Source organism: Clavelina lepadiformis, chromosome 1 (assembly GCF_947623445.1).
Source record: "Clavelina lepadiformis chromosome 1, kaClaLepa1.1, whole genome shotgun sequence".
Classification (NCBI taxonomy): Eukaryota; Metazoa; Chordata; class Ascidiacea; order Aplousobranchia; family Clavelinidae; genus Clavelina; species Clavelina lepadiformis.
Genome location: NC_135240.1, coordinates 2,760,331 through 2,785,669, shown reverse-complemented (window position 1 = coordinate 2,785,669; position 25,339 = coordinate 2,760,331). Strand labels below are relative to the sequence as shown.

General features: G+C 36.7%; 1 protein-coding gene and 1 pseudogene across 1 annotated transcript; both read right to left on the bottom strand.

The window, feature by feature from the left end:
- Positions 1-872: 872 nt before the first annotated feature.
- On the bottom strand, positions 873-12,616 carry LOC143462863 (uncharacterized). Its single transcript, XM_076961201.1, has 4 exons — positions 12,598-12,616; positions 12,083-12,441; positions 1,495-1,881; positions 873-1,280 (listed from the first exon to the last, which is right to left on the bottom strand). The coding sequence occupies exons 1-4, from the start codon at positions 12,614-12,616 to the stop codon at positions 873-875; spliced, it is 1,173 nt and encodes a 390-aa protein (XP_076817316.1).
- Positions 6,424-9,248, bottom strand: LOC143444178 (G1/S-specific cyclin-E1-like; annotated as a pseudogene).
- Positions 12,617-25,339: the final 12,723 nt, after the last annotated feature.

Sequence of the window (25,339 nt, the reverse complement as noted above, 5' to 3'; positions counted from 1 at the left end):
CCATTCCGTTTTAAAAGTTCTATTCTCCTCTTCATACTTTCTCTTTTGGCAATAATTCCCCAACAACATTTCTTGGATAAACTCCTTTTGCAATTATTTATATAACCGTAACCCACACTGAAAACTAGTTCAGCCCTGACATGCAGCTTAAATCTGACGGTTTACTTAACTACAGTGTACAGGTTAGCACACTTCTTCACAATAATTTTTTCTTCGGAGTGTAGTTTGATTATTACTAACAATCAGTCGACTGTTACTGCTTGTGGTAGAACGCATTGTTTCATAATCTGATCAATTAACTCGTCTATACCGGAAAAATGGATGTCTAAATGAACAATGCAAATTCATTAAAGAGCCGCAGTTTGGCCACCTCTGCAGTAGGCATTGATAAGGTTTCTCTTCAGTGTGAGTTATGATATGAATTTTATCATACGAATTTTAGGGCACCTTACGTTGATAAACTTCCTGAAAAAACAAGCTGTTTGCCCAACACAACCATATGGTGCAATTTTATATTTCATAAATACAACAAAGTCATTGATATAACATGTAAAAGTGAACAAATAAAACACAAACAAAAGGATGCAGCATCTGGATGAATGGTTTGTAAATGTTTTTTGATGCTAAGTTTTGTCCAAAGACCACTTCAAAATATTTAGATCTCCTCAATAGGAGATTTAATATTTGTTTAATGCATCTGTCATTAAACAGTGTCAATGTCGTTTCACAGTGTGAATAGTTTCATGACTCCGCAAATTTTTCTTTTGGGAAAAGGAATGTTGACACACTTGGCAATAAAAAGACCAATCTCCATTGTGGATTTTGATATGAGCTTTTAAATGTTGGCTTTGGGTAAATGACTTGACACAAATTTAGCACTGATAAGGTTTATCACCAGTGTGGATTCTCATATGAACTTTTAAATTGTTGCTTGTGGTAAATGACTTGAGGCAAACTTGACAATGATAAGGTCGCTCACCAGTGTGGATTCTCATATGAGTTTTCAAATTTCCACTTGTGGTAAATGACTTGAGGCAAACTTGGCACTGATAAGGTTTATCACCAGTGTGGATTCTCAGATGAGTTTTTAAATGGTTGCTTGTGGTAAATGACTTGAGGCAAACTTGGCAATGATAAGGTTGCTCACCAGTGTGGATTCTCATATGAGCTTTTAAATTGTTGCTTGTGGTAAATGACTTGAGGCAAACTTGACAATGATAAGGTCGCTCACCAGTGTGCATTCTCATATGAGTTTTCAAATTTCCACTTTTGGTAAATGACTTCAGGCAAACTTGACAATGATAAGGTCGCTCACCAGTGTGGAATTTTCAGATGAGTTTTTAAATGGTTGCTTGTGGTAAATGACTTGAGGCAAACTTGGCAATGATAAGGTCGCTCACCAGTGTGGATTCTCAGATGAGATTTTAAATGGTTGCTTTGGGTAAATGACTTGAGGCAAACTTGACAATGATAAGGTCGCTCACCAGTGTGGATTCTCATATGAGCTTTTAAATGGTTGCTTGTGGTAAATGACTTGAGGCAAACTTGGCAATGATAAGGTTGCTCACCAGTGTGGATTCTCAGATGAGATTTTAAATTGTTGCTTTGGGTAAATGACTTGAGGCAAACTTGACAATGATAAGGTCGCTCACTAGTGTGGATTCTCATATGAGCTTTTAAATGGTTGCTTGTGGTAAATGACTTGAGGCAAACTTGGCACTGATAAGGTTTCTCACCAGTGTGCATTCTCATATGACCTTGCAAACTTCCACTTGTGGTAAATGTCTTGAGGCACACCTGGCATTGATATGGTCGTTCACCTGTGTGCATTCTCATATGAGATTTTAAATGTTGGCTTTGAGTAAATAACTTTTCACAAAACTTGCAGTGATAATTACGCTCTCCAGTATGAGTTCTTACATGATTTTTCAAACTGCTGCTTTGGGTAAATGACTTGTCGCATACATCGCATTGATAAGGTCGCTCACCTGTGTGAGTTCTTAAATGTTGTTTCAAGTTGCTTTTGCATGTGAATGATTTATCACAAAATTTGCAGGAAAATTTCTTTTCTTGTCCTTCTTTGTCGAAAAAGTCTTGTGAAATCCCATCACTGATTGATTTTAACAAAACGTCAACTGGCATACCAACTACTTGACGATCCATTGCGTTATTACTTGTTATTATACAAACTTATAACCTATTTTCTGAAAAGAACTTAAAATATTTAAAGGTTTTATCGATAGGAGTAAACTCATATAATGTGTAACTCTTTTAATAAAAATATTCAATATCAATAATTGTTTGCAAAATTAATTACAGAGTAAAAAAAGCAGTGACTGTCACATATAAAAACGAAAATCAAAAAGGTTCTCTGTAGTTTGTAAACTGCCAATTTGGATAAATGTCGATAAGTTCACTCACCAGTGTGAGTTCTCATATGAGTTTTCAATATTGCTACTAACGCAAAATGCCTTGTGGCACACCTAGCTTACCATTCGTGTTACTTAGGGCTACCATATATCCTCTTTTCTAAAGAAAAAGGATTTTTGCTCAAAGTAGGCCTAAATGCTACTGAAAACGTCAAAATGTCCTATTTTTTACATTTTTTGCTTTTCTGCTTATATTTTCAACACAATTATATTTTTATTTGACTTTTAGGGTTAAACGACAATTAACCACGGGAAATTTACCGCGAATAAACTAAACAAACGCGAGGACAACTGTCCGTCACAACTGACCATGACGTAAATTTACCTAGAACCAACTGACCTTAATTCATATAATTTGATTAAACAACAATGCTAGTATGCGTAAAAATAAAAGCATAGCGTTTGATAGCCAACTGACCACGACCAATTGTCGCCAGTGATTTTGTTCACGGTCAATTTACGTGATCCCGACTTTTTGGCATGAGGCCTAAGTCAAGTGACATTTCGGCGACAGATTGAGGTCTAACCATTTTTGTTATCATTGTTTTGATTTAAACAACCATAAAAGCAAAATAAAGCTAAGCAATAACGCCAAAGGAATATATTGTGTTTTCTGATGAACTGTGGCAAAAGTGTCCTTGTTTCAGAAAAGGACGTAATGATTTTGAACCTGAATGCATTACTTGTGCATATGCGTATAGTTATCCAAAAACATGTTATAAATTCTTTAAACGTAAAACTCTATTTGCATTGTAATAGCTGGCGAAATTGGCCTTTTTTTAGGCGATGAAGATATGATAGGCCTATATAACATAATATAACATAAATATAATATATAACATAAACCCTAATCTCAAACAACTTCTGTAATGAAAAAAGTTACTTTCCAGAAGTCAAACTCTTCTAAATAATCGAGAAAATAATATAATTATATTATATAATAATATATATTATAATATATTGCTTAACCTTAGTCTATTCTAGACACTGTATATTAAGATGGAAAATGAATTGTGGTATCTACAGTATTATGTAGTAAAGAAGTGACCACATTTAGCCAACATTTTACGGCTTAAAAATCGGTTTTCTGAAAAATGACATGTTAATATTTTACATTCGAAGAATGGATTATTTCACTTTAATTGCTTCAATTTCATTAATTCATGTGAAAAACATTATACAACAAACATATTATACAAAAGTGTACATTCTAGCAGTGTAGTAACTAGTGACTGCACTAAAGCACATTGATAAATAATAATTAAATAAAATCCCATAAATTTTAGTCGTGTGCACATTGAAAGTGCACAAAAAGACACTTTTCTCATTTGTTACACGGCAAGTTTACTTTTAAAAACAAAAATCAAAGAATCATTATACAAATCAAATCAAATAAGAAATCAAAGATTGAATTATATTTTGCCTACACAAGAACTCCCTTTTAATGCATGAAATGACCTGTAATTTCATCCCATAGAAAGGCATAGATTGAATTGAATTCTTTTACCTTGTAAAAAGTATATGTGTAAGATATCAGATACCGGATGTTATTTTGTTTGATGACGATAACAAACAACTGGTACCATACATCAATGCAATTAATGTGGTTAGTGTAATAAATTCAAACAAATATGAATGTTGACGGACTCTTATTTTCATTTGGTATTTTCTAAAATACAGCTAGATGGTCTCTTTTTTATTTTTAAATACAACTAAATTTGCTAAGACTTTGCACATATACATTCTATGAGTATATTATATAGTAGATTGTATCTGTAGTATGTAAAAAAAAAGTTTTATGTCAAATTTAATCACAATTACCAGAACGTCCTAACCTGCAAATGTTTCTCTTTATATGTGTCCAGGTTAATTGACTCCAACGTTTTGAAATCACAAACTTGTGGTAGACCGATGCAAATCTTGCGTTTCCTCTCATTCTGCAATACGTGCTTCCATTTATGAGGTGACGTCTTCGAAGAAGAATTCAAAAGCTCCCTGAAAAATTTATTTAATCTACGAACTATATGACTATAGGCCTACTACCTAAATTCTAAAGCCTTATCATGTCAACTTTAACTTAACACACACCTATCATCTTCTGGCAATATCTTGCTGACCCTCGTTACCTAAAATTGTATTAAGTCATGAGATAGATGTGGACGAAGATGAAAAAGGAATTACCTGTTTCTAATCAGATGATCTAGGATCCTAGGTTATGCCAAAAAGTTTCTTACTCGGTGATCAGGTACAACAAAGGCCAATTGAAAGACTGGCGCCAGTACCTGAAAGCTCGTAACGTTCGAGTCGGACTTCCTGAAAATGCGAAACAGCGTGATCGCAGCACGTTCGCGAAAGAAGTTTGCCATCGAGTTCTAGTCAAGGTTGTTTGCAGAGTACAAAGCCAGAATCGAAAAGCACGGGGATGATATTGCAACTATGACAAAACTGCGAAAAAATGCATGTCGCAAAGAAGCTGTTTTAGCCTGCCTGTAAAATAATCACAGGCAATGTCGGCAGTTTTCATTCGTTTGCCGTGGTAAATCGCAACCACTGTTATGGAACAACAACAAAGTACGTCTTGTACAAAATGACGAATAAAAAACGCTTTGCAAACTGACCGTTTAGAAACATATTGGATGAATAATTATGTTAACTTCCGTTTAATATTCTAAAATATAAAAGAACGTATATCCTTAAGATGCGTTAAAAATTAAAATGTTTATGTATTAGTGAAAAAAAGCAATGAAGTGTATTCCTTTATATGCATAGGCTTTGTGGTGCGGTATGGTTTGAGATATGGCAACGAGCTATGTGTATTTTATAGCGATTAAATGTCATTGTTTATCGAGATAGTATGTGTAAATAGGATTAAATCATGTAAGTATTTTGTATTTCATGTATAGCATGTAAATCAATCACGAATCGTGGATTTCCCACCTTGAACATAAATTTTCCCTTTATCAAATCACTTCAAAAACTAATCGTCACATGTTAGCGGTAGAGGCAATTCCGGCGACATACCTCGGGCAACTTTGTTTACCTTCTGCGTATGCTCATAACTGTTACAACATAATAATCAATGAAATCTTGAAACATTTTGATAAACGTGAGGACTGAGGATTATTTAGAGTTTTTGTTGGCTGATCTGACACTTCGTGTTCTATCTTCCAAAGATTTAATGCGCGAATTAATGAGTGCAGTAGGTCAAAAGAATCTTACTCAACCAGTTAATAAACGAATTCGTGCTACATTTTTTAAGTGGTCACCACCAGACGTCGCAATTTCTTACCCACTACAGCCACAAATACAACAAATTTAAGTGTCTTAACCACCTCATTATCCACGATCTAACGCTAACAATGGAACAAAGAGTTCCGGACAAACAAGTACTAATTTCACAAATCATAATTCACCAAACCAACGCGATTAATTTAACTAAACATGGCAACAACGATCACCACACACAAACATTGACCAGTTTCACAAATCATACAGCAAGTGGTAATTTATGGCACAGTGATAACTTAACATATTCATCACCCACCTTTCAGAAACCAGACTATCAACGCGGAAATCACCCTTGCGCAAAATCATTCGCGGGCAACAAAAAACATTCGGCGATCGACGTTAGATTAACTCGGTTAACCCCGTCGAAAGCACCTACTTCCAAAAGAGACTGTCCCTTGTTAACTGTTTATGATCATGCCAATTGAATTCTTTTTTATGTAGATAGCGCTGCAGCAACTTCTCTTTCGTCGGCTAGTTTAGCTCACAAATCAAACCCCAAACTGCAAATGTTTGTTTATGCTTCAGTTAAGTCATTGTATAAAATCACATTTATCATGGGTTTTATTTGAGAAGTTTAGTTGTGAGAAATGAGAATAATGAGAACGATTGTTTGATTTATTGCTTTTGACTGAGCGAGGTCATACCCAGCTTTTGTTTCGTTAAACCACTTGGACATTTCCATTCAATTTAATTTCTCTAATTCGTTTCAAAGACCCTGACTCTCTATGGGAAGCCTTTCCGCTTGACTAAAGAGCTGTCAATGTGCCAAAGTTTATTAGTTTATAATTATAATTAATTACAATACGCCTACCATTTGTCCTCTTTTAGGGTTCAATTCCAACTTTAACCAAGATGAGCCATACAAGCAAAACATACATTTAGTAAAACAGTTCAAAATCAGCCGAATTGTTTACCGCTAACTTACAAAGGTGTCAATGTTATTCGTGTGAGTTTGAATATTTTGTACGTCACTTGCTTCCACCCTGCGGAATTGTTTCATAGGTTGAAGACCACTGTGTGGGACTTTTATCGCAAACAACGCCATCCAGTGAACACACTAAACGCATAAAGAGTTCAATTAAAACACGCAAAATTCAGGCAATATTAACAGAACCAACTATATAGGGCACCTAATGCCTTAAAAATAAATGATATAAATAATCCGACAAACACCGGAAAACCGATTTTTAAAGCAATAAACTCAAAATTAGGTAAAATGCCGTAGATACATTGGTAGACATTGCTGATAAGTGATAACACTCCTAGTATTATCTAAATCTTATAACACTCTTATACTAGAATTATCCCAGTGCTTATAGAATTACTTACAGCGGCGATGTCTAAGAACTGAAAGCATGAAACTTGGGTGGCGAGCTCCCGCGATGAAAAATGGTACAAGGCGGACACAGCCAAGAACACGGATGGAAACTGAAGACTTTTGATGTCCAATGTAAAGAGGTCGATCAACTAGAATGGAAATAAGAACAGTTAAGATTACTCGACGCTTGACGCAGTTTCTGAAACCGCACGTTAAATATCCAGCAAGTGAAGATGTGAGGTAGCTGTACGCAGAAAGTCCCGATATTAGTTATATTGTTTGCTAATTGCTAATAACTGCATGAATGCAAAACACAAGCAAAGTGGGTCAATAAATCGGCGGCAACTCACAGTCGAAATATTCATATATTCGAGATTAGGAAGACGACATAATAGAAAAAATATAGCAAATTTTACGAACAGAACCGGACCAGGACGCTGGTGACATTTTAAGCACTAGATGCATCTGAGACGTTGTTTCATCAAAGTTTAGGATCGTTACCTTTCACACAAGAACTGACTGCAATTTATTCCCACCTGTGCTATGTGGACAAATGTTTCTTGCGGATATTGAGGAAGGAAAAAAAGCGGATGACAGAGCATTGGCGGCGAAAGCGGCGTGACCGCGTGAGCTGTCTGAAGATAAACGTTTACCCAGGACACCACTGTGACTGGGGAAAGCGACCACTTGAGTGTGCTAAGGATTAACAATTCCTGGGATATGATTTCTTCCTCCGTGCAAGCTCCATCGGTGACGTAGGCAAAGTCTGTTAACTTCGGGGGATAGATTTCCTGTAGAGACACAAAAGTTTAACAAAGACCAATATTTAGAAATCATTTCTCCTAAATACTGTTTACCTGCGTGAATATAGGTTCTTCAAATAAATTTTATACAAAAAAATGACAAACTTACTTCTAATTGCGCGGCGATAAATAAGGCGGTGACACCGACAAGCTGTAACCTCGTTTTGTGAATGTTGGTTGTGTTGTAAAGATATCGATCAATGTAGTCGATCGCTAAATAAAACGTCTCCCAGTGTAAAGTTCACACCTTTGATACCTGCAAAGAGACACACTAGCGTTAGACAAGATACTTTCCATTATCTTGCTTTCCCCTAGAGTTTAGAAGTTGAGTTGCTACCTCCATTAACTAGTCTAGCCGGATGGTGCGCACTAGAGGTTGCAAATCTTCGTGTCTCGACAAGTAAGCGCTGTTTCGGTAATAAAGCGAATCTTGGTCGACCATCGAGCGCCATAATTCGTCAGAGTCGGCCCAGCTGAAACAAACAAGACGATTTGAATGTGGGCTCTCAGATTGAGAACAAAAATAACAACACATGTGGTTATGGTTAATGTGAAAGTTAAAATTGATGTTAATAATAGTCATATAACAAGATAAAGATATAAACAAGAGAAAATATAATAATGAAGTTGTTCAACTGGCCAAAACAACGGCGACCACAACAACCAAAACCATAGCATCTCATAACGAAATCTAATAAATGTCACAAAATGTACATGGCTCTAACGTTCCTTACCTTTTCAAGTTTCAAAATTTGTCCTGAAATTTTGTACGAATTTGCGATGTGTGCATAATCATGGTTGCTAACTTTTGCTCGCAATCTTGTCAAAGAACGATTTATCTTACAAACTTACAAAAACACTGCTTTCGATGATCACATTGACGCGGTACTCTTAGAAACCCCATTTAAAAAAACTGCCACTCCACTCTCCACAGCTAATTACCAACTCACAGTCTCTCGAATACCTATAAAACGTGGACACGTGGTGGAAACAAAAGACTTAGCTACCCGTGACTCGACACTCAAAATTCCGATGTGGCTACATTGGTATGAAGCCAGCCTGTTGAAGCAAGACTGCTTTTCATTTTTCTCTCATGAAACCGACTGATCTTAGTGATCTAGTTAACTGTTTCATGCAAGAGGGCTTAATAACCCTCTCTCTCTCTCTATCACGTTCTACAAAACGAGATGCTACATAACTTAGGCAAATAAAGGGACGTAGCGAACAAAGAAGACCCAACAGCCAAGTCGACGAAATTAAACTAAAGCTGAAACATAGCTTACGGCTCCGGCACGGCCCTCCTTTGTCACGAAACAAAAAGCGTGAAGCTTGCCACGTAGGTGTCTCAGGAGGCCATTCCAAGAAGTCCGCAACTTTTTGCAAAGTCGCACTTGAAATCACCTTTCCCATTATTTTTTTATCGTGCACGACTTTGCAGTCGCGCGATATGTTCAAATTCATGACACCACAGTATCTAGAACAATTACTAACACCATTATGTCATTATTCTCGGAAATGTTTGGCTTTTGTTTTCTTTTACACATAGAAATCAAAAACAGCATTGAAAAGCTAAAGGTATTTTAAATTATCTTCCATTCATACTTGAAAGCTGTTGGAAATAATAGTAGAACTTACGGACAGTTTTTCTTCTTATTTAATCCAGTATTAGAAGATCCCGATTTTGTGATTTCCGACTGCACTTGTCCATAATGCTTATTCATGACCCGTCATTTTGTTCTGTTGCTGGGTCACTTTTATCATCTCCCTGCTGTTATAAAAATAAAATTTGCTGTTGTTCAATTTCATTTAAATTTAGATGGTTTAAGTGACTATATACCTGTGGCATCGTAATGATGACAAAAAGTGCACAAACAAAGGTGCTGTTATCCACCCTGGAAATGTTTTACTTTTCCCGGGGCTGCCAGCATTGGTTCTTATGTGACAGCCTCCAGGTACAGCAATTGTTTGTTGCTGCCGTCACTGCTCGCGCCATACGTTTTATGAGTCGAACTGAACTCGATGTTATCGGCCAGTTAATTGCGCGAATTAGGTTGGTGAAATTACTCCATTAGTTTCAAGTTGCAAAGACTTAAAGAATTAAATCACTACGGGCATAGCAAAACCGGATTGCCAGGTGAGTACCTTCCATAGCGCAAAACGCCTTCCAAAACCATAAAGCAGTTACATGACAAAATCTGTCAACGTATTTCGTTTTTACGGATTTCGATAAACTAATTATCGGTCTATTCGAACTCGGCATTATTACGTAATAAGTGAACCTGGGTCTCCGTTATATTCAGCAATTCATTTGATCAATGATTAACATCACAACATCATATCATGACTTGAAAGACTAAATCACTCCGGATATACATTACAATTGGCAATTAACCCGGAGAGTTAAACTTTTCACGAAATCATAATTATTTTTAAAGGTAAAGACGTGAAAACCAATACAAAGTGTAATTGTTGCGGCGGCAATGAAAGGATTGCCATTTGGCTACCATATGTAATCTTTTGTTATTTAGGGTTTATATTTGCCATAATTTCAGTTACCATTTGCTACATATAGTTAACAGATGGCTCCTGAGTGTAGCAATTTGCTAAATAGGATTAATTTTTGGATACCCATGGTAACCTTTTCTATCCCCAATTACCAATTGCCACATAGAGTTAACAGAATTACAGAATAACATTTGAGTACTGTACTTCCAGATACCATTTGCTAGTCTTTTTGAATTGAGCGAGAATTCGCGCAAATGTAACTGCAAAGATTCGAACTAACTAGACAGGGTTGTAGAATGGGGTTTGTTATATAGTAGATTGTATCTGTAGTTTGTACAAAGAAAGTTTCATGTCAAAATTAATCACAAATACCAGAACGTCCTAACCTGCAAATGTTTCATCTTGTATGTGTCCAGGTTAATGGACTACGACGTTTTGAAATCACAAACTTGTGGTAGACGAAAGTGTTTTAGGTAAAGAACCGCAAGATGAAGCTAGACTAGTCTATTTTTTGAATTTCGACTCATCTGCGTCATTTTTTGTAATGGTTGAGCGAAGCATGACAGATAAGACACACAAGTTTAGCTCAAAGTCAGTGTATACAAATTCTTCCTCCCATTCCGTTTTAAAAGTTCTATTCTCCTCTTCATACTTTCTCTTTTTGCAATAATTCCCCAACAACATTTCTTGGATAAACTCCTTTTGCAATTATTTATATAACCGTAACCCACACTGAAAACTAGTTCAGCCCTGACATGCAGCTTAAATCTGACGGTTTACTTAACTACAGTGTACAGGTTAGCACACTTCTTCACAATAATTTTTACTTCGGAGTGTAGTTTGATTATTACTAACAATCAGTCGACTGTTACTGCTTGTGGTAGAACGCATTGTTTCATAATCTGATCAATTAACTCGTCTATACCGGAAAAATGGATGTCTAAATGAACAATGCAAATTCATTAAAGAGCCGCAGTTTGGCCACCTCTGCAGTAGGCATTGATAAGGTTTCTCTTCAGTGTGAGTTATGATATGAGTTTTATCATACGAATTTTAGGGCACCTTACGTTGATAAACTTCCTGAAAAAACAAGCTGTTTGCCCAACACAACCATATGGTGCAATTTTATATTTCATAAATACAACAAAGTCATTGATATAACATGTAAAAGTGAACAAATAAAACACAAACAAAAGGATGCAGCATCTGGATGAATGGTTTGTAAATGTTTTTTGATGCTAAGTTTTGTCCAAAGACCACTTCAAAATATTTAGATCTCCTCAATAGGAGATTTAATATTTGTTTAATGCATCTGCCATTAAACAGTGTCAATGTCGTTTCACAGTGTGAAAAGTTTTATGACTCCGCAAATTTGTCTTTTGGGAAAAGGAATGTTGACACACTTGGAAATAAAAAGACCAATCTCCATTGTGGATTTTGATATGAGCTTTTAAATGTTGGCTTTGGGTAAATGACTTGACACAAATTTAGCACTGATAAGGTTTATCACCAGTGTGGATTCTCATATGAAATTTTAAATTGTTGCTTGTGGTAAATGACTTGAGGCAAACTTGGCACTGATAAGGTCGCTCACCAGTGTGGATTCTCATATGAGCTTTTAAATTGTTGCTTGTGGTAAATGACTTGAGGCAAACTTGACAATGATAAGGTCGCTCACCAGTGTGGATTCTCATATGAGCTTTTAAATGGTTGCTTGTGGTAAATGACTTGAGGCAAACTTGGCACTGATAAGGTCGCTCACCAGTGTGGATTCTCATATGAGTTTTCAAATGTCCACTTCTGGTAAATGACTTGACACAAATTTGGCACTGATAAGGTTTCTCACCAGTGTGCATTCTCATATGACCTTGCAAACTTCCACTTGTGATAAATGTCTTGAGGCACACCTGGCATTGATATGGTCGTTCACCTGTGTGCATTCGCATATGAGTTTTTAAATGTTGGCTTTGAGTAAATAACTTTTCACAAAACTTGCAGTGATAATTACGCTCTCCAGTATGAGTTCTTACATGACCTTTCAAACTGCTGCTTTGGGTAAATGACTTGTCGCATACATCGCATTGATAAGGTCGCTCACCTGTGTGAGTTCTTAAATGTTGTTTCAAGTTGCTTTTGCATGTGAATGATTTATCACAAAATTTGCAGGAAAATTTCTTTTCTTGTCCTTCTTTGTCGAAAAAGTCTTGTGAAATCCCATCACTGATTGATTTTAACAAAACGTCAACTGGCATACCAACTACTTGACGATCCATTGCGTTTTTATTTGTTATTATACAAACTTATAACCTATTTTCTGAAAAGAACTTAAAATATTTGAAGGTTTTATCGATAGGAGTAAACTCATATAATGTGTAACTCTTTTAATAAAAATATTCAATATCAATAATTGTTTGCAAAATTAATTACAGAGTAAAAAAAGCAGTGACTGTCACATATAAAAACGAAAATCAAAAAGGTTCCCTGTAGTTTGCAAACTGCCAATTTGGATAAATGTCGATAAGTTCACTCACCAGTGTGAGTTCTCATATGAGTTTTCAATATTGCTACTAACGCAAAATGCCTTGTGGCACACCTAGCTTACCATTCGTGTTACTTAGGGCTACCATATATCCTCTTTTCTAATAAAAAAGGATTTTTGCTCAAAGTAGGCCTAAATGCTACTGAAAACGTCAAAATGTCCTATTTTTTACATTTTTTGCTTTCCTGCTTATATTTTCAACACAATTATATTTTTATTTGACTTGTAGGGTTAAACGACAATTAACCACGGGAAATTTACCGCGAATAAACTAAACAAACGCGAGGACAACTGTCCGTCACAGCTGACCATGACGTAAATTTACCTAGAACCAACTGACCTTAATTCATATAATTTGATTAAACAACAATGCTAATATGCGTAAAATATAAAAGCATAGCGTTTGATAGCCAGCTGACCACGACCAATTGTCACCAGTGATTTTGTTCACGGACAATTTACGTGATCCCGACTTTTTGGCATGAGGCCTAAGTCAAGTGACATTTCGGCGACAGATTGAGGTCTAACCATTTTTGTTATCATTGTTTTGATTTAAACAACCATAAAAGCAAAATAAAGCTAAGCAATAGCGCCAAAGAAATATATTGTGTTATCTGATGAACTGTGGCAAAAGTATCCTTGTTTCAGAAAAGGACGTAATGATTTTGAACCTGAATGCATTACTTGTGCATATGCGTATAGTTATCCAAAAACATGTTATAAATTCTTTAAACGTAAAACTCCATTTGCATTGTAATAGCTGGCGAAATTGGCTTTTTTAGGCGATAAAAATATGATAGGCCTATATAACATAATATAACATAAATATAATATATAAGTAATATAACATAAACCCTAATATCAAACAACTTCTGTAATGAAAAAAGTTACTTTCCAGAAGTCAAACTCTTCTAAATAATCGAGAAAATAATATAATTATATTATATAATAATATATATTATAATATATTGCTTAACCTTAGTCTATTCTAGACACTGTATATTAAGATGGAAAATGAATTGTGGTATCTACAGTATTATGTAGTAAAGAAGTGACAACATTTAGCCTACATTTTACGGCTAAAAAATCGGTTTTCTGAAAAATGACATGTTAATATTTTACATTCGAAGAATGGATTATTTCACTTTAATTGCTTCAATTTCATTAATTCATGTGAAAAACATTATACAACAAACATATTATACAAAAGTACACTACACTTCATACGTAATACGTACACTTCATTATTGCACGAAAACCATCACTGTCCTACCAGTTTTGCAAAAAAAATAAATAAGCAAATAATTGAACATCCTTAAATACAAGAAAGCCAGCAAAACTATTTCTGGAAATGTGCCATCAAATTGTAGTAAGTAGCCCAGCTTAGCCTTTTAATAAAGCCGGATCTCATCGCTTCTCTAAGCTGACTTCGCACGCGATGCATTTCCATCTGGTTTATGAAATAACGATAACCTAGCACCGACGAAACATTCCGTTATTTATATTTATGTCTATTTTATGTTAATACCGGCACAAAACCAAGAGAAAGGAAATGCCCAGTGAGGATAAGTCTTGGACAAGTGGATTACATTCTAGCAGTGTAGTAACTAGTGACTGCATTAAAGCACATTGATAAATAATAATTAAATAAAATCCCATAAATGTTAGTGGTGTGCACATTGAAAGTGCACAAAAAAGACACTTTTCTCAGTTGTTACACGGCAAGTGTACTTTTAAAAACAAAAATCAAAGAATCATTATACAAATCAAATCAAATAAGAAATCAAAGATTGAATTATATTTTGCCTACACAAGAACTCCCTTTTAATGCATGAAATGACCTGTAATTTCATCCCATAGAAAGGCATAGATTGAATTGAATTCTTTTACCTTGTAAAAAGTATATGTGTAAGATATCAGATACCGGATGTTATTTTGTTTGATGACGATAACAAACAACTGGTACCATACATCAATGCATTTAATGTGGTTAGTGTAATAAATTCAAACAAATATGAATGTTGACGGACTCTTATTTTCATTTGGTATTTTCTAAAATACAGCTAGATGGTCTCTTTTTTATTTTTAAATACAACTAAATTTGCTAAGACTTTGCACATATACATTCTATGAGTATATTATATAGTAGATTGTATCTGTAGTATGTACAAAAAAAGTTTTATGTCAAATTTAATCACAATTACCAGAACGTCCTAACCTGCAAATGTTTCTCTTTATATGTGTCCAGGTTAATTGACTCCAACGTTTTGAAATCATAAACTTGTGGTAGACCGATGCAAATCTTGCGTTTCCTCTCATTCTGCAATACGTGCTTCCATTTATGAGGTGACGTCTTCGAAGAAGAATTCAAAAGCTCCCTGAAAAATTTTTTTAATCTACGAACTATATGACTATAGGCCTACTACCTAAATTCTAAAGCCTTATCATGTCAACTTTAACTTAACACACACCTATCATCTTCTGGCAGTATCTTGCTGACCCTCGTTACCTAAAATTGTATTAAGTCATGAGATAGATGTGGACGAAGATGAAAAAGGAATTACCTGTTTCTAATCAGATGATCTAGGATTCTAGGTTATGCCAAAAAGTTTCTTACTCGGTGATCACTGATCAGGTACAACAAAGGCCAATTGAAAGACTTGCGCCAGTACCTGAAAGCTCGTAACGTTCGAGTCGGACTTCCTGAAAATGCGAAACAGCGTGATCGCAGCACGTCCGCGAAAGAAGTTTGCCATCGAGTTCTAGTCAAGGTTGTTTGCAGAATATCGAAAAGCACGGGGATGATATTGCAACTATGACAAAACTGCTAAAAAACGCAACAGTAGCTGTTTTAGCCAGCCTGTAAAATAATCACAGGCAATGTCGGCAGTTTTCATTCGTTTGCCGTGGTAAATCGCAACCACTGTTATGGAACAACAACAAAGTACGTCTTGTACAAAATTACGAATAAAAAACGCTTTGCAAACAGACCGTTTAGAAACATATTGGATGAATAATTATGTTAACTTCCGTTTAATATTCTAAAATATAAAAGAACGTATATCCTTAAGATGCGTTAAAATGTTTATGCATTAGTGAAAAAAAGCAATGAAGTGTATTCCTTTATATGCATAGGCTTTGTGGTGCGGTATGGTTTGAGATATGGCAACGAGCTATGTGTATTTTATAGCGATTAAATGTCATTGTTTATCGAGATAGTATGTGTAAATAGGATTAAATCATGTAAGTATTTTGTATTTCATGTATAACATGTAAATCAATCCCGAAGCGTGGATTTCCCACCTTGAACATAAATTTTCCCTTTATCAAATCACTTCAAAAACTAATCGTCACATGTTAGCGGTAGAGGCAATTCCAGCGACAGACCTCGGGCTGCTTTGTTTACCTTCTGCGTATGCTCATAACTGTTACGACATAATAATCAATGAAATCTTGAAACATTTTGATAAACGTGAGGACTGAGGATTATTTAGAGTTTTTGTTGGCTGATCTGACACTTCGTGTTCTATCTTCCAAAGATTTAATGCGCGAATTAATGAGTGCAGTAGGACAAAAGAATCTTACTCAACCAGTTAATAAACGAATTCGTGCTACATTTTTTAAGTGGTCACCACCAGACGTCGCAATTTCTTACCCACTACAGCCACAAATACAACAAATTTAAGTGTCTAAACCACCTCATTACCCACGATCTAACGCTAACAATGGAACAAAGAGTTCCGGACAAACAAGTACTAATTTCACAATTCATAATTCACCAAACCAACGCGATTAATTTAACTAAACATGGCAACAACGATCACCACACACAAACATTGGCCAGTTTCACAAATCATACAGCATTTGGTAATTTATGACACAGTGATAACTTATCATATTCATCACCCACCTTTCAGAAACCAGACTATCAACGCAGCAATTACCCTTGCGCAAAATCATTCGCGGGCAACAAAAAACATTCGGCGATCGACGTTGGATTAACTCGTTAACCCCGTCGAAAGCACCTACTTCCAAAAGAGACTGTCCCTTGTTAACTGTTTATGATCACGCCAATTGAATTCTTTTTTATGTAGATAGCGCTGCAGCAACTTCTCTTTCGTCGGCTAGTTTATCTGACAAATCAAACCCCAAACCGCAAATGTTTGTTTATGCTTCAGTTAAGTCATTGTATAAAATCACATTTATCATGAGTTTTATTTGAGAAGTTTAGTTGTGAGAAATGAGAATAATGAGAACGATTGTTTGATTTATTGCTTTTGACTGAGCGAGGTCATACCAAGCTTTTGTTTCGTTAAACCACTTGGACATTTCCATTCAATTTAATTTCTCTAATTCGTTTCAAAGACCCTGACTCTCTATGGGAAGCCTTTTCGCTTGACTAAAGAGCTCTCAATGTGCCAAAGTTTATTAGTTTAAAATTATAATTAATTATAATACGCCTACCATTTGTCCTCTTTTAGGGTTCAATTCCAACTTTAACCAAGATGAGCCATACAAGCAAAACATACACTTAGTAAAACAGTTCAAAATCAGCCGAATTGTTTACCGCTAACTTACAAAGGTGTTAATGTTATTCGTGTGAGTTTGAATATTTTGTACGTCACTTGCTTCCACCCTGCGGAATTGTTTCATAGGTTGAAGACCACTGTGTGGGACTGTTATCGCAAACAACGCCATCCAGTGAACACACTAAACGCATAAAGATTTCAATTAAAACACGCAAAATTCAGGCAATATTAACAGAACCAACTATATAGGGCACCTAATGCCTTAAAAATAAATGATATAAATAATCCGACAAACACTGGAAAACCGATTTCTAAAGCAATAAACTCAAAATTAGGTAAAATGCCGTAGATACATTGGTAGACATTGCTGATAACACTCCTAGTATTATCTAAATCTTATAACACTCTTATACTAGAATTATCCCAGTGCTTATAGAATTACTTACAGCGGCGATGTCTAAGAACTGAAAGCATGAAACTTGGGTGGCGAGCTCCCGCGATGAAAAATGGTACAAGGCGGACACAGCCAAGAAAACGGATGGAAACTGAAGACTTTTGATGTCCAATGTAAAGAGGTCGATCAACTAGAATGGAAATAAGAACAGTTAAGATTACTCGACGCTTGACGCAGTTTCTGAAACCGCACGTTAAATATCCAGCAAGTGAAGATGTGAGGTAGCTGTACGTGGAAAGTCCCGATATTAGTAATATTGTTTACTAATTGCTAATAACTGCATGAATGCTAAACACAAGCAAAGTGGGTCAATAAATCGGCGGCAACTCACAGTCGAAATATTCATATATTCGAGATTAGGAAGACGACATAATAGAAAAAATATAGCAAATTTTACGAACAGAACCGGACCAGGACGCTGGTGACATTTTAAGCACTAGATGCATCTGAGACGTTGTTTCATCAAAGTTTAGGACCGTTACCTTTCACACAAGAACTGACCGCAATTTATTCCCACCTGTGCTATGTGGACAAATGTTTCTTGCGGATATTGAGGAAGGAAAAAAAGCGGATGACGGAGCATTGGCGGCGAAAGCGGCGTGACCGCGTGAGCTGTCTGAAGATAAACGTTTACCCAGGACACCACTGTGACTGGGGAAAGCGACCACTTGAGTGTGCTAAGGATTAACAATTCCTGGGATATGATTTCTTCCTCCGTGCAAGCTCCATCGGTGACGTAGGCAAAGTCTGTTAACTTCGGGGGATAGATTTCCTGTAGAGACACAAAAGTTTAGCAAAGACCAATATTTAGAAATCATTTCTCCTAAATACTGTTTACCTGCGTGAATATAGGTTCTTCAAATAAATTTTATTCAAAAAAATGACAAACTTACTTCTAATTTCGCGGCGATAAATAAGGCGGTGACACCGACAAGCTGTAACCTCGTTTTGTGAATGTTGGTTGTGTTGTAAAGATATCGATCAATGTAGTCGATCGCTAAATAAAACGTCTCCCGGTGTAAAGTATACACCTTTGATACCTGCAAAGAGACACACTAGCGTTAGACAAGATACTTTCCATTATCTTGCTTTCCCCTAGAGTTTAGAAGTTGAGTTGCTACCTCCATTAACTAGTCTAGCCGGATGGTGCGCACTAGAGGTTGCAAATCTTCCTGTCTCGACAAGTAAGCGCTGTTTCGGTTATAAAGCGAATCTTTGTCGACCATCGACCGCCATAATTCGTCAGAGTCGGCCCAGCTGAAACAAACAAGACGATTTGAATGTGGGCTCTCAGATTGAGAACAAAAATAACAACACATGTGGTTATGGTTAATGTGAAAGTTAAAATTGATGTTAATAATAGTCATATAACAAGATAAAGATATAAACAAGAGAAAATATAATAATGAAGTTGTTCAACTGGCCAAAACAACGGCGACCACAACAACCAAAACCATAGCATCTCATAACGAAATCCAATAAATGTCACAAAATGTACATGGCTCTAACGTTCCTTACCTTTTCAAGTTTCAAAATTTGTCCTGAAATGTTGTACGAATTGGCGATGTGTGCATAATCATGGTTGCTAACTTTTGCTCGCAATCTTGTCAAAGAACGATTTATCTTACAAACTTACAAAAACACTGCTTTCGATGACCACATTGACGCGGTACTCTTAGAAACCCCATTTAAAAAAACTGCCACTCCACTCTCCACAGCTAATTACCAACTCACAGTCTCTCGAATACCTATAAAACGTGGACACGTGGTGGAAACAAAAGACTTAGCTACCCGTGACTCGACACTCAAAATTCCGATGTGGCTACATTGGTATGAAGCCAGCCTGTTGAAGCAAGACTGCCTTTCATTTTTCTCTCATGAAACCGACTGATCTTAGTGATCTAGTTAACTGTTTCATGCAAGAGGGCTTAATAACCCTCTCTCTCTCTCTATCACGGCGCCTTTTGTTTCGGTGCGACCAGCCGAACTGCACGACTGCGATTAAAAAATATAATTCAATTTTTTACTGACAACCATTTGCCGGAAAGAAGCGTGTGTTCACATCAAACTTGCCATCGACAAGAAATTGTTTCGTTGCCAAGAATAGAATTTATTCGCGAATCAGACTTGTAATGCACACAAAAAAGTTAAAACTTCTATACGTATTCCGAGGAATCCCATTTAAGTTGATTTGAACAACTTACCCTTATTTCTTTCATGATTTCATAGGCTTCTTCAGCCTCTACATTCTGTAGGTCGTTCGCGTAATATCTCTCTTGTGTGCTCGAGCTATGCGCCATATGCTTGGCCACCAAAAGGCGGCGGTCCGGTCTCTTAGATCTAACCTAATAGGAAATTTTAAATTTTAAATACGTCACTGGTTGACTTTTATATAAATTTTGCTGCAGATTATTTTCATTATTAGCGATTTATTGTTATTTATATTGCTAGGTCTAATTACAGTAAAGATCAATTACTTGTGTGGCCGAATACTTCCGGTTTGAGGTTGCTGTAAATTTTCCGCGACCTCCGGCCAACTTCCAAACCCGCTGTATTGCTTTAGCTGCAGAGGAACTTGTAAGATTTTTTCCCTTATGGGGAAAAACCATCTTACACTCTTCTCCGTTGAATCTGACAAGGTTATCCAGCCCTTTCTTCAACCATTCTGGCATTACAATAGTTGCATCCCCATATGTTGAGAATGTTTTGTGACCGCGCACCTGCATTACAAACATCCTTTTTTAATAGAGTTCTACATGAAAGGAAAATGTGGTGACTTACACGAACAATCCATCGTTTTTTCTCGGTCGGATAGCCAAACATTAGCTCTTCAACGAGCATATTGCGCACCGCACTTGTCCGTTGCGAGTTTTCAATTATCAAATAAGCCATGAGGACTTCCCCATGGGCTCTTCTCACCTCGGCTCCGGGGTCTCTTCTCCATACTGCATTTTTTTATATAGTGAGTTACACATTCAACGAGAATTAAAATAATGTAAAAATATAAAACAACTGTAACTGTCATGTACGTTTTATGGTTAGCGCAGTATTACGAAAAAGTGGATTTGTCTTAACTTTGTTCACTTCTGCCGGGTCCAACGCATTTCTGCGATCCGTCTCCTTAATAACTTGCCTCCTAGAAAACGCAACAGTTTAGGTAATAAACAGTGGTTAGCAAACGCGTATTTTTTAACACAGAAGTTTTAATTGCAATAACAAAACTAGTTTTTAGATACCAACACGAGTAAATCATCCAAGAGTGGAAAGGCTACATGTAGGCAGCGCTTGTAATCACCTTCTTTTTAGAAATTTTCTGTAGGATGCCCTTCGATTCTTGAGGTTAATAAGGGCTTCCCCCACGTTGAAGGTTAATGGAAGCTTCTTCAGTAATGAAAAGCTGAGGAAGCTCGTCATGGCATTCGAGTGGGATATGAATGTCGAAGGAGTTTTATTTTCATTTTGTAATTTCTAAAATAAAGAAAGATGGTTTTTGTTTATTTTTAAATACAACTATTTTTGCTAAGACTTTGCATATATACATAATCATCTTCCATTCGAATGTTGTTCAGGCCTAGTCTTCATCCCGAAACAAATTCAGGGTCGACCAGTTGCCTGCAACGACGCCGACACTTTCCCCTGTCGATGGCATCCTCGATCTTCAAACCTTTCCTTCTCTTGTCATCCTTCACCGTCTCTTCCCATGTTTTCTTTGATCTTCCCGTTTTCACCTTTACTGCAATCATCTTATGTTGTACTCTTCTTATTAAGCTCTACTTATTCATTCGCTCAACGTTCCACAACCATCTCAGACGATGTCCTCTTAGATGTTCTTCAATATCTTCAACACATGTCCACCTTCTTATCGCATCATTGGTAATGCCATCTCGTAGTGTCTTACCACACATCATTCGAATAATCCTCATTTCTGTCATCTGCATTCGCCTGACATCAGCCTTCTTCATCGCCTAACATTCAGCTACGTAGCACATCACATTTCTTACACATGCTTTACACAGCCTTTCTTTTAGGTTTGTATAGAGTAGTCTGCCCTAGAGTGTATCTGACAATTCCTTAAAAGTTTTCCAACTAGCGCGTATTCTTGCCGTCACTGCTCTGCCAGTACTGTAATTTTTCGCTATCATATCCCCTAAATACCGAAACTCCTTAACAAGCTCGATCTCATTACTTCCCAAGTTCACATGTCCTTCCACTCATCAGCCTTCCATTGATAGGCCTACCTGAACTTCTCTTATGCACTCAATACAATACTTTCACTTTCTGCATTGAATGGAATTTCTCCCTACTCTCTTCCCACAAATTCCGCATGGATCAACAGTACCGACTACTCCCTTCAACGATTTTCTATCAATTCTCATCGCTTTGGTTTTAATGATGTTAACCTTCAAACCCCTGCTTTCCAGTGCGCTTTTACTTTGCTTATATACATTCTATGAATATATTACATAGTAGATTTTACCTGTAGTATATCCAAAAAATCTTGTATGTAACTAATCAAAGTTAATATAACGTCCTAACCTGCACATGTTTCTCTTTATATGTGTCCAGGTCAATGGACTCCAACGTTTTGAAATCACAGTAATTTATTATATTTTGCAAAAGTAATACTTTATCTTGGGCTACCCGTTCTTCGTGTTCCCCCCCATCGTGGCCTATTAAAAAGCGTTTGAAGTTGTTTAAAACTTTATTCCAGTTGATGCAGTTAGTTTGTTGCTGTAAAATGTAGCGAGGAATTGTGTTAATCATTGCATGAGTGTTTTCTACTGCACAGTCATTTCGTACTGTGTGTATTTACCAAAACTTACGATTGGGACGTTTTTCGAATACGATTACGATTACGATATAAAACTTACGATTGGGACGGACGAATACTGGATAAAATAAGAAGAAAAACTGTCCGTAAGTTCTACTATTATTTCGAACAGCTTTCAAGTATGAATGGAAGACAATTTAAAACACCTTCAGCTTTTCAATGCTGTTTTTGATTTCTATGTGTAAAAGAAAACAAAAGCCAAACATTTCCGAGAATAATGACATAATGGTGTTAGTAACTGTTCTAGATACTGTGGTGTCAAGAATTCGAACATATCGCGCCACTGCAAAGTCGTGCACGATAAAAAAATAATGGGAAAGGTGATTTCAAGTGCGAACTTTGCAAAACGTTGCTGACTTCTTGGAATGGCCTCGTGAGACACCTACGTGGCAAGTTTCACGCTTTTTGTTTCGTGACAAAGGAGGGCCGTGCCGGAGCCGTAAGCTATGTTTCAGCTTTAGTTTAATTTCGCCGACTTGGCTGTTGGGTCTTCTTTGTTCGCTACCACCCTTTATTTGCCTAAGTTATGTAGCATCTCGTTTTGTAGAACGTGATAGAGAGAGAGTGGGTTATTAAGCCCTCTTGCATGAAACAGTTAACTAGATCACTAAGATCAGTCGATTTCATGAGAGAAAAATGAAAGGCAGTCTTGCTTCAACAGGCTGGCTTCATACCAATGTAGCCACATCGGAATTTTGAGTGTCGAGTCACGGGTAGCTAAGTCTTTTGTTTCCACCACGTGTCCACGTTTTATAGGTATTCGAGAGACTGTGAGTTGGTAATTAGCTGTGGAGAGTGGAGTGGCAGTTTTTTTAAATGGGGTTTCTAAGAGTACCGCGTCAATTTGGTCATCGAAAGCAGTGTTTTTGTAAGTTTGTAAGATAAATCGTTCTTTGACAAGATTGCGAGCAAAAGTTAGCAACCATGATTATGCACACATCGCGAATTCGTACAACATTTCAGGACACATTTTGAAACTTGAAAAGGTAAGGAACGTTAGAGCCATGTACATTTTGTGACATTTATTGGATTTCGTTATGAGATGCTATGGTTTTGGTTGTTGTGGTCGCTGTTGTTTTGGCCAGTTGAACAACTTCATTATTATATTTTCTCTTGTTTATATCTTTATCTTGTTATATGACTATTATTAACATCAATTTTAACTTTCACATTAACCATAACCACATGTGTTGTTATTTTTGTTCTCAATCTGAGAGCCCAAATTCTAATCGTCTTGTTTGTTTCAGCTGGGCCGACTCTGACGAATTATGGCGCTCGATGGTCGACAAAGATTCGCTTTATTACCGAAACAGCGCTTACTTGTTGAGACACGAAGATTTGCAACCTCTAGTGCGCACCATCCCGCTAGACTAGTTAATGGAGGTAACAACTCAACTTCTAAACTCTAAGGGAAAGCAAAATAATGGAAAGTATCTTGTCTAACGCTAGTGTGTCTCTTTGCAGGCGTGACCCGACACCTTATCGAAAGACACTTTATCGAACGACACTTAATCGAACGACACTTTATCGAAAGACACTTAATCGAACGACACCTGATCGAAACGACACCTGATCGAAACGACAGTTGATCGAAAGACACTTTATCGAACCGAAAGTTGATCAAACGACAATTTATCGAACCGACAGTTAATCAAAACGACAGTTGATCGAACGACACTTTATCGAACCGACAGTTCAAGCAAGATTTTTGCGTGTTTCTCAAACATTGAAACAATGGGTCATTGTGATGTTCAGCTATCTGTCCATGTTTGTTTGATAAAGTTAGATTTTGTAATTTTTGAGATATTGTGATATTTATATAATTTTGCTCTCTCTCCGCATTGAAACGTATTACTCATTTACGCACCAATAACTTGACTAACTATTCTTTTTCGTTCTCTTTTCACAGCGGGGGCGCGGCGTAACAAGAAGAATTTATAGAAATGTGTCACTTTTAGAAATACCTAATTTACACTAAATTCACTTTCTTTAGTTTTACAATTATGATGTATACAGGAAGCCAGATGATGTTTCTACTAACCTGTAATAATCTCATCGTCTACGACGCATAGGTTTCTAGTAATTAACGATTGCAAATGTGTGTGCGGGGTTGGCCACACCTAGTTTTTTTAGTAAACTCGCGAGCCTGGTTAGGATAGGGTTAAAAGATCCACAATTTATTGAAACAACTGACGATATGCACTGTTAAAAGAACGACAATTTATTAAAAGAACTGACAACATGCACTGTTAAAAGCACGACAACTGACGAAGTGCACATTTCAATCGCATTCATTTAATTACAAGTTGTGTGCAATTGCTCGAAGATAACTTTTTATGTCCATATTTGTTGAGTCATAATTTTCAACTATGCTCTTCAGCCGTTGGTTGACAGCGTCGTAGCGCTTCTTCCGAGGTGGGCCATCGATTCCAGCACTCAATTGCTCAATTAACATTTCGTTGGAACCTTGTTCCCGCTTAATTTTTTTGACGAGTCTTCGAAGCGTCGGATGGGATAATGAGACACGCTTGCTGAACGCATTGTGCCATCCTTCAATGCTATTATTCGTTCTTGGAAGGAAGCGGAATTGGCCATTGGCCAAAATGGAAAAGGCAGCCGAGAATTTCTGCCCGAGGGAAGCTG

Coding starts and splice junctions, on each gene's coding strand:
- LOC143462863 (XM_076961201.1), bottom strand. Junction 1,882..12,082: donor AGCGACCTTATCAGTGCCAA/GTTTGCCTCAAG, acceptor TATCACTGCAAG/TTTTGTGAAAAGTTATTTAC. Junction 1,281..1,494: donor ATTTAAAAGCTCATATGAGA/ATCCACACTGGT, acceptor GTTTGCCTGAAG/TCATTTACCAAAAGTGGAAA.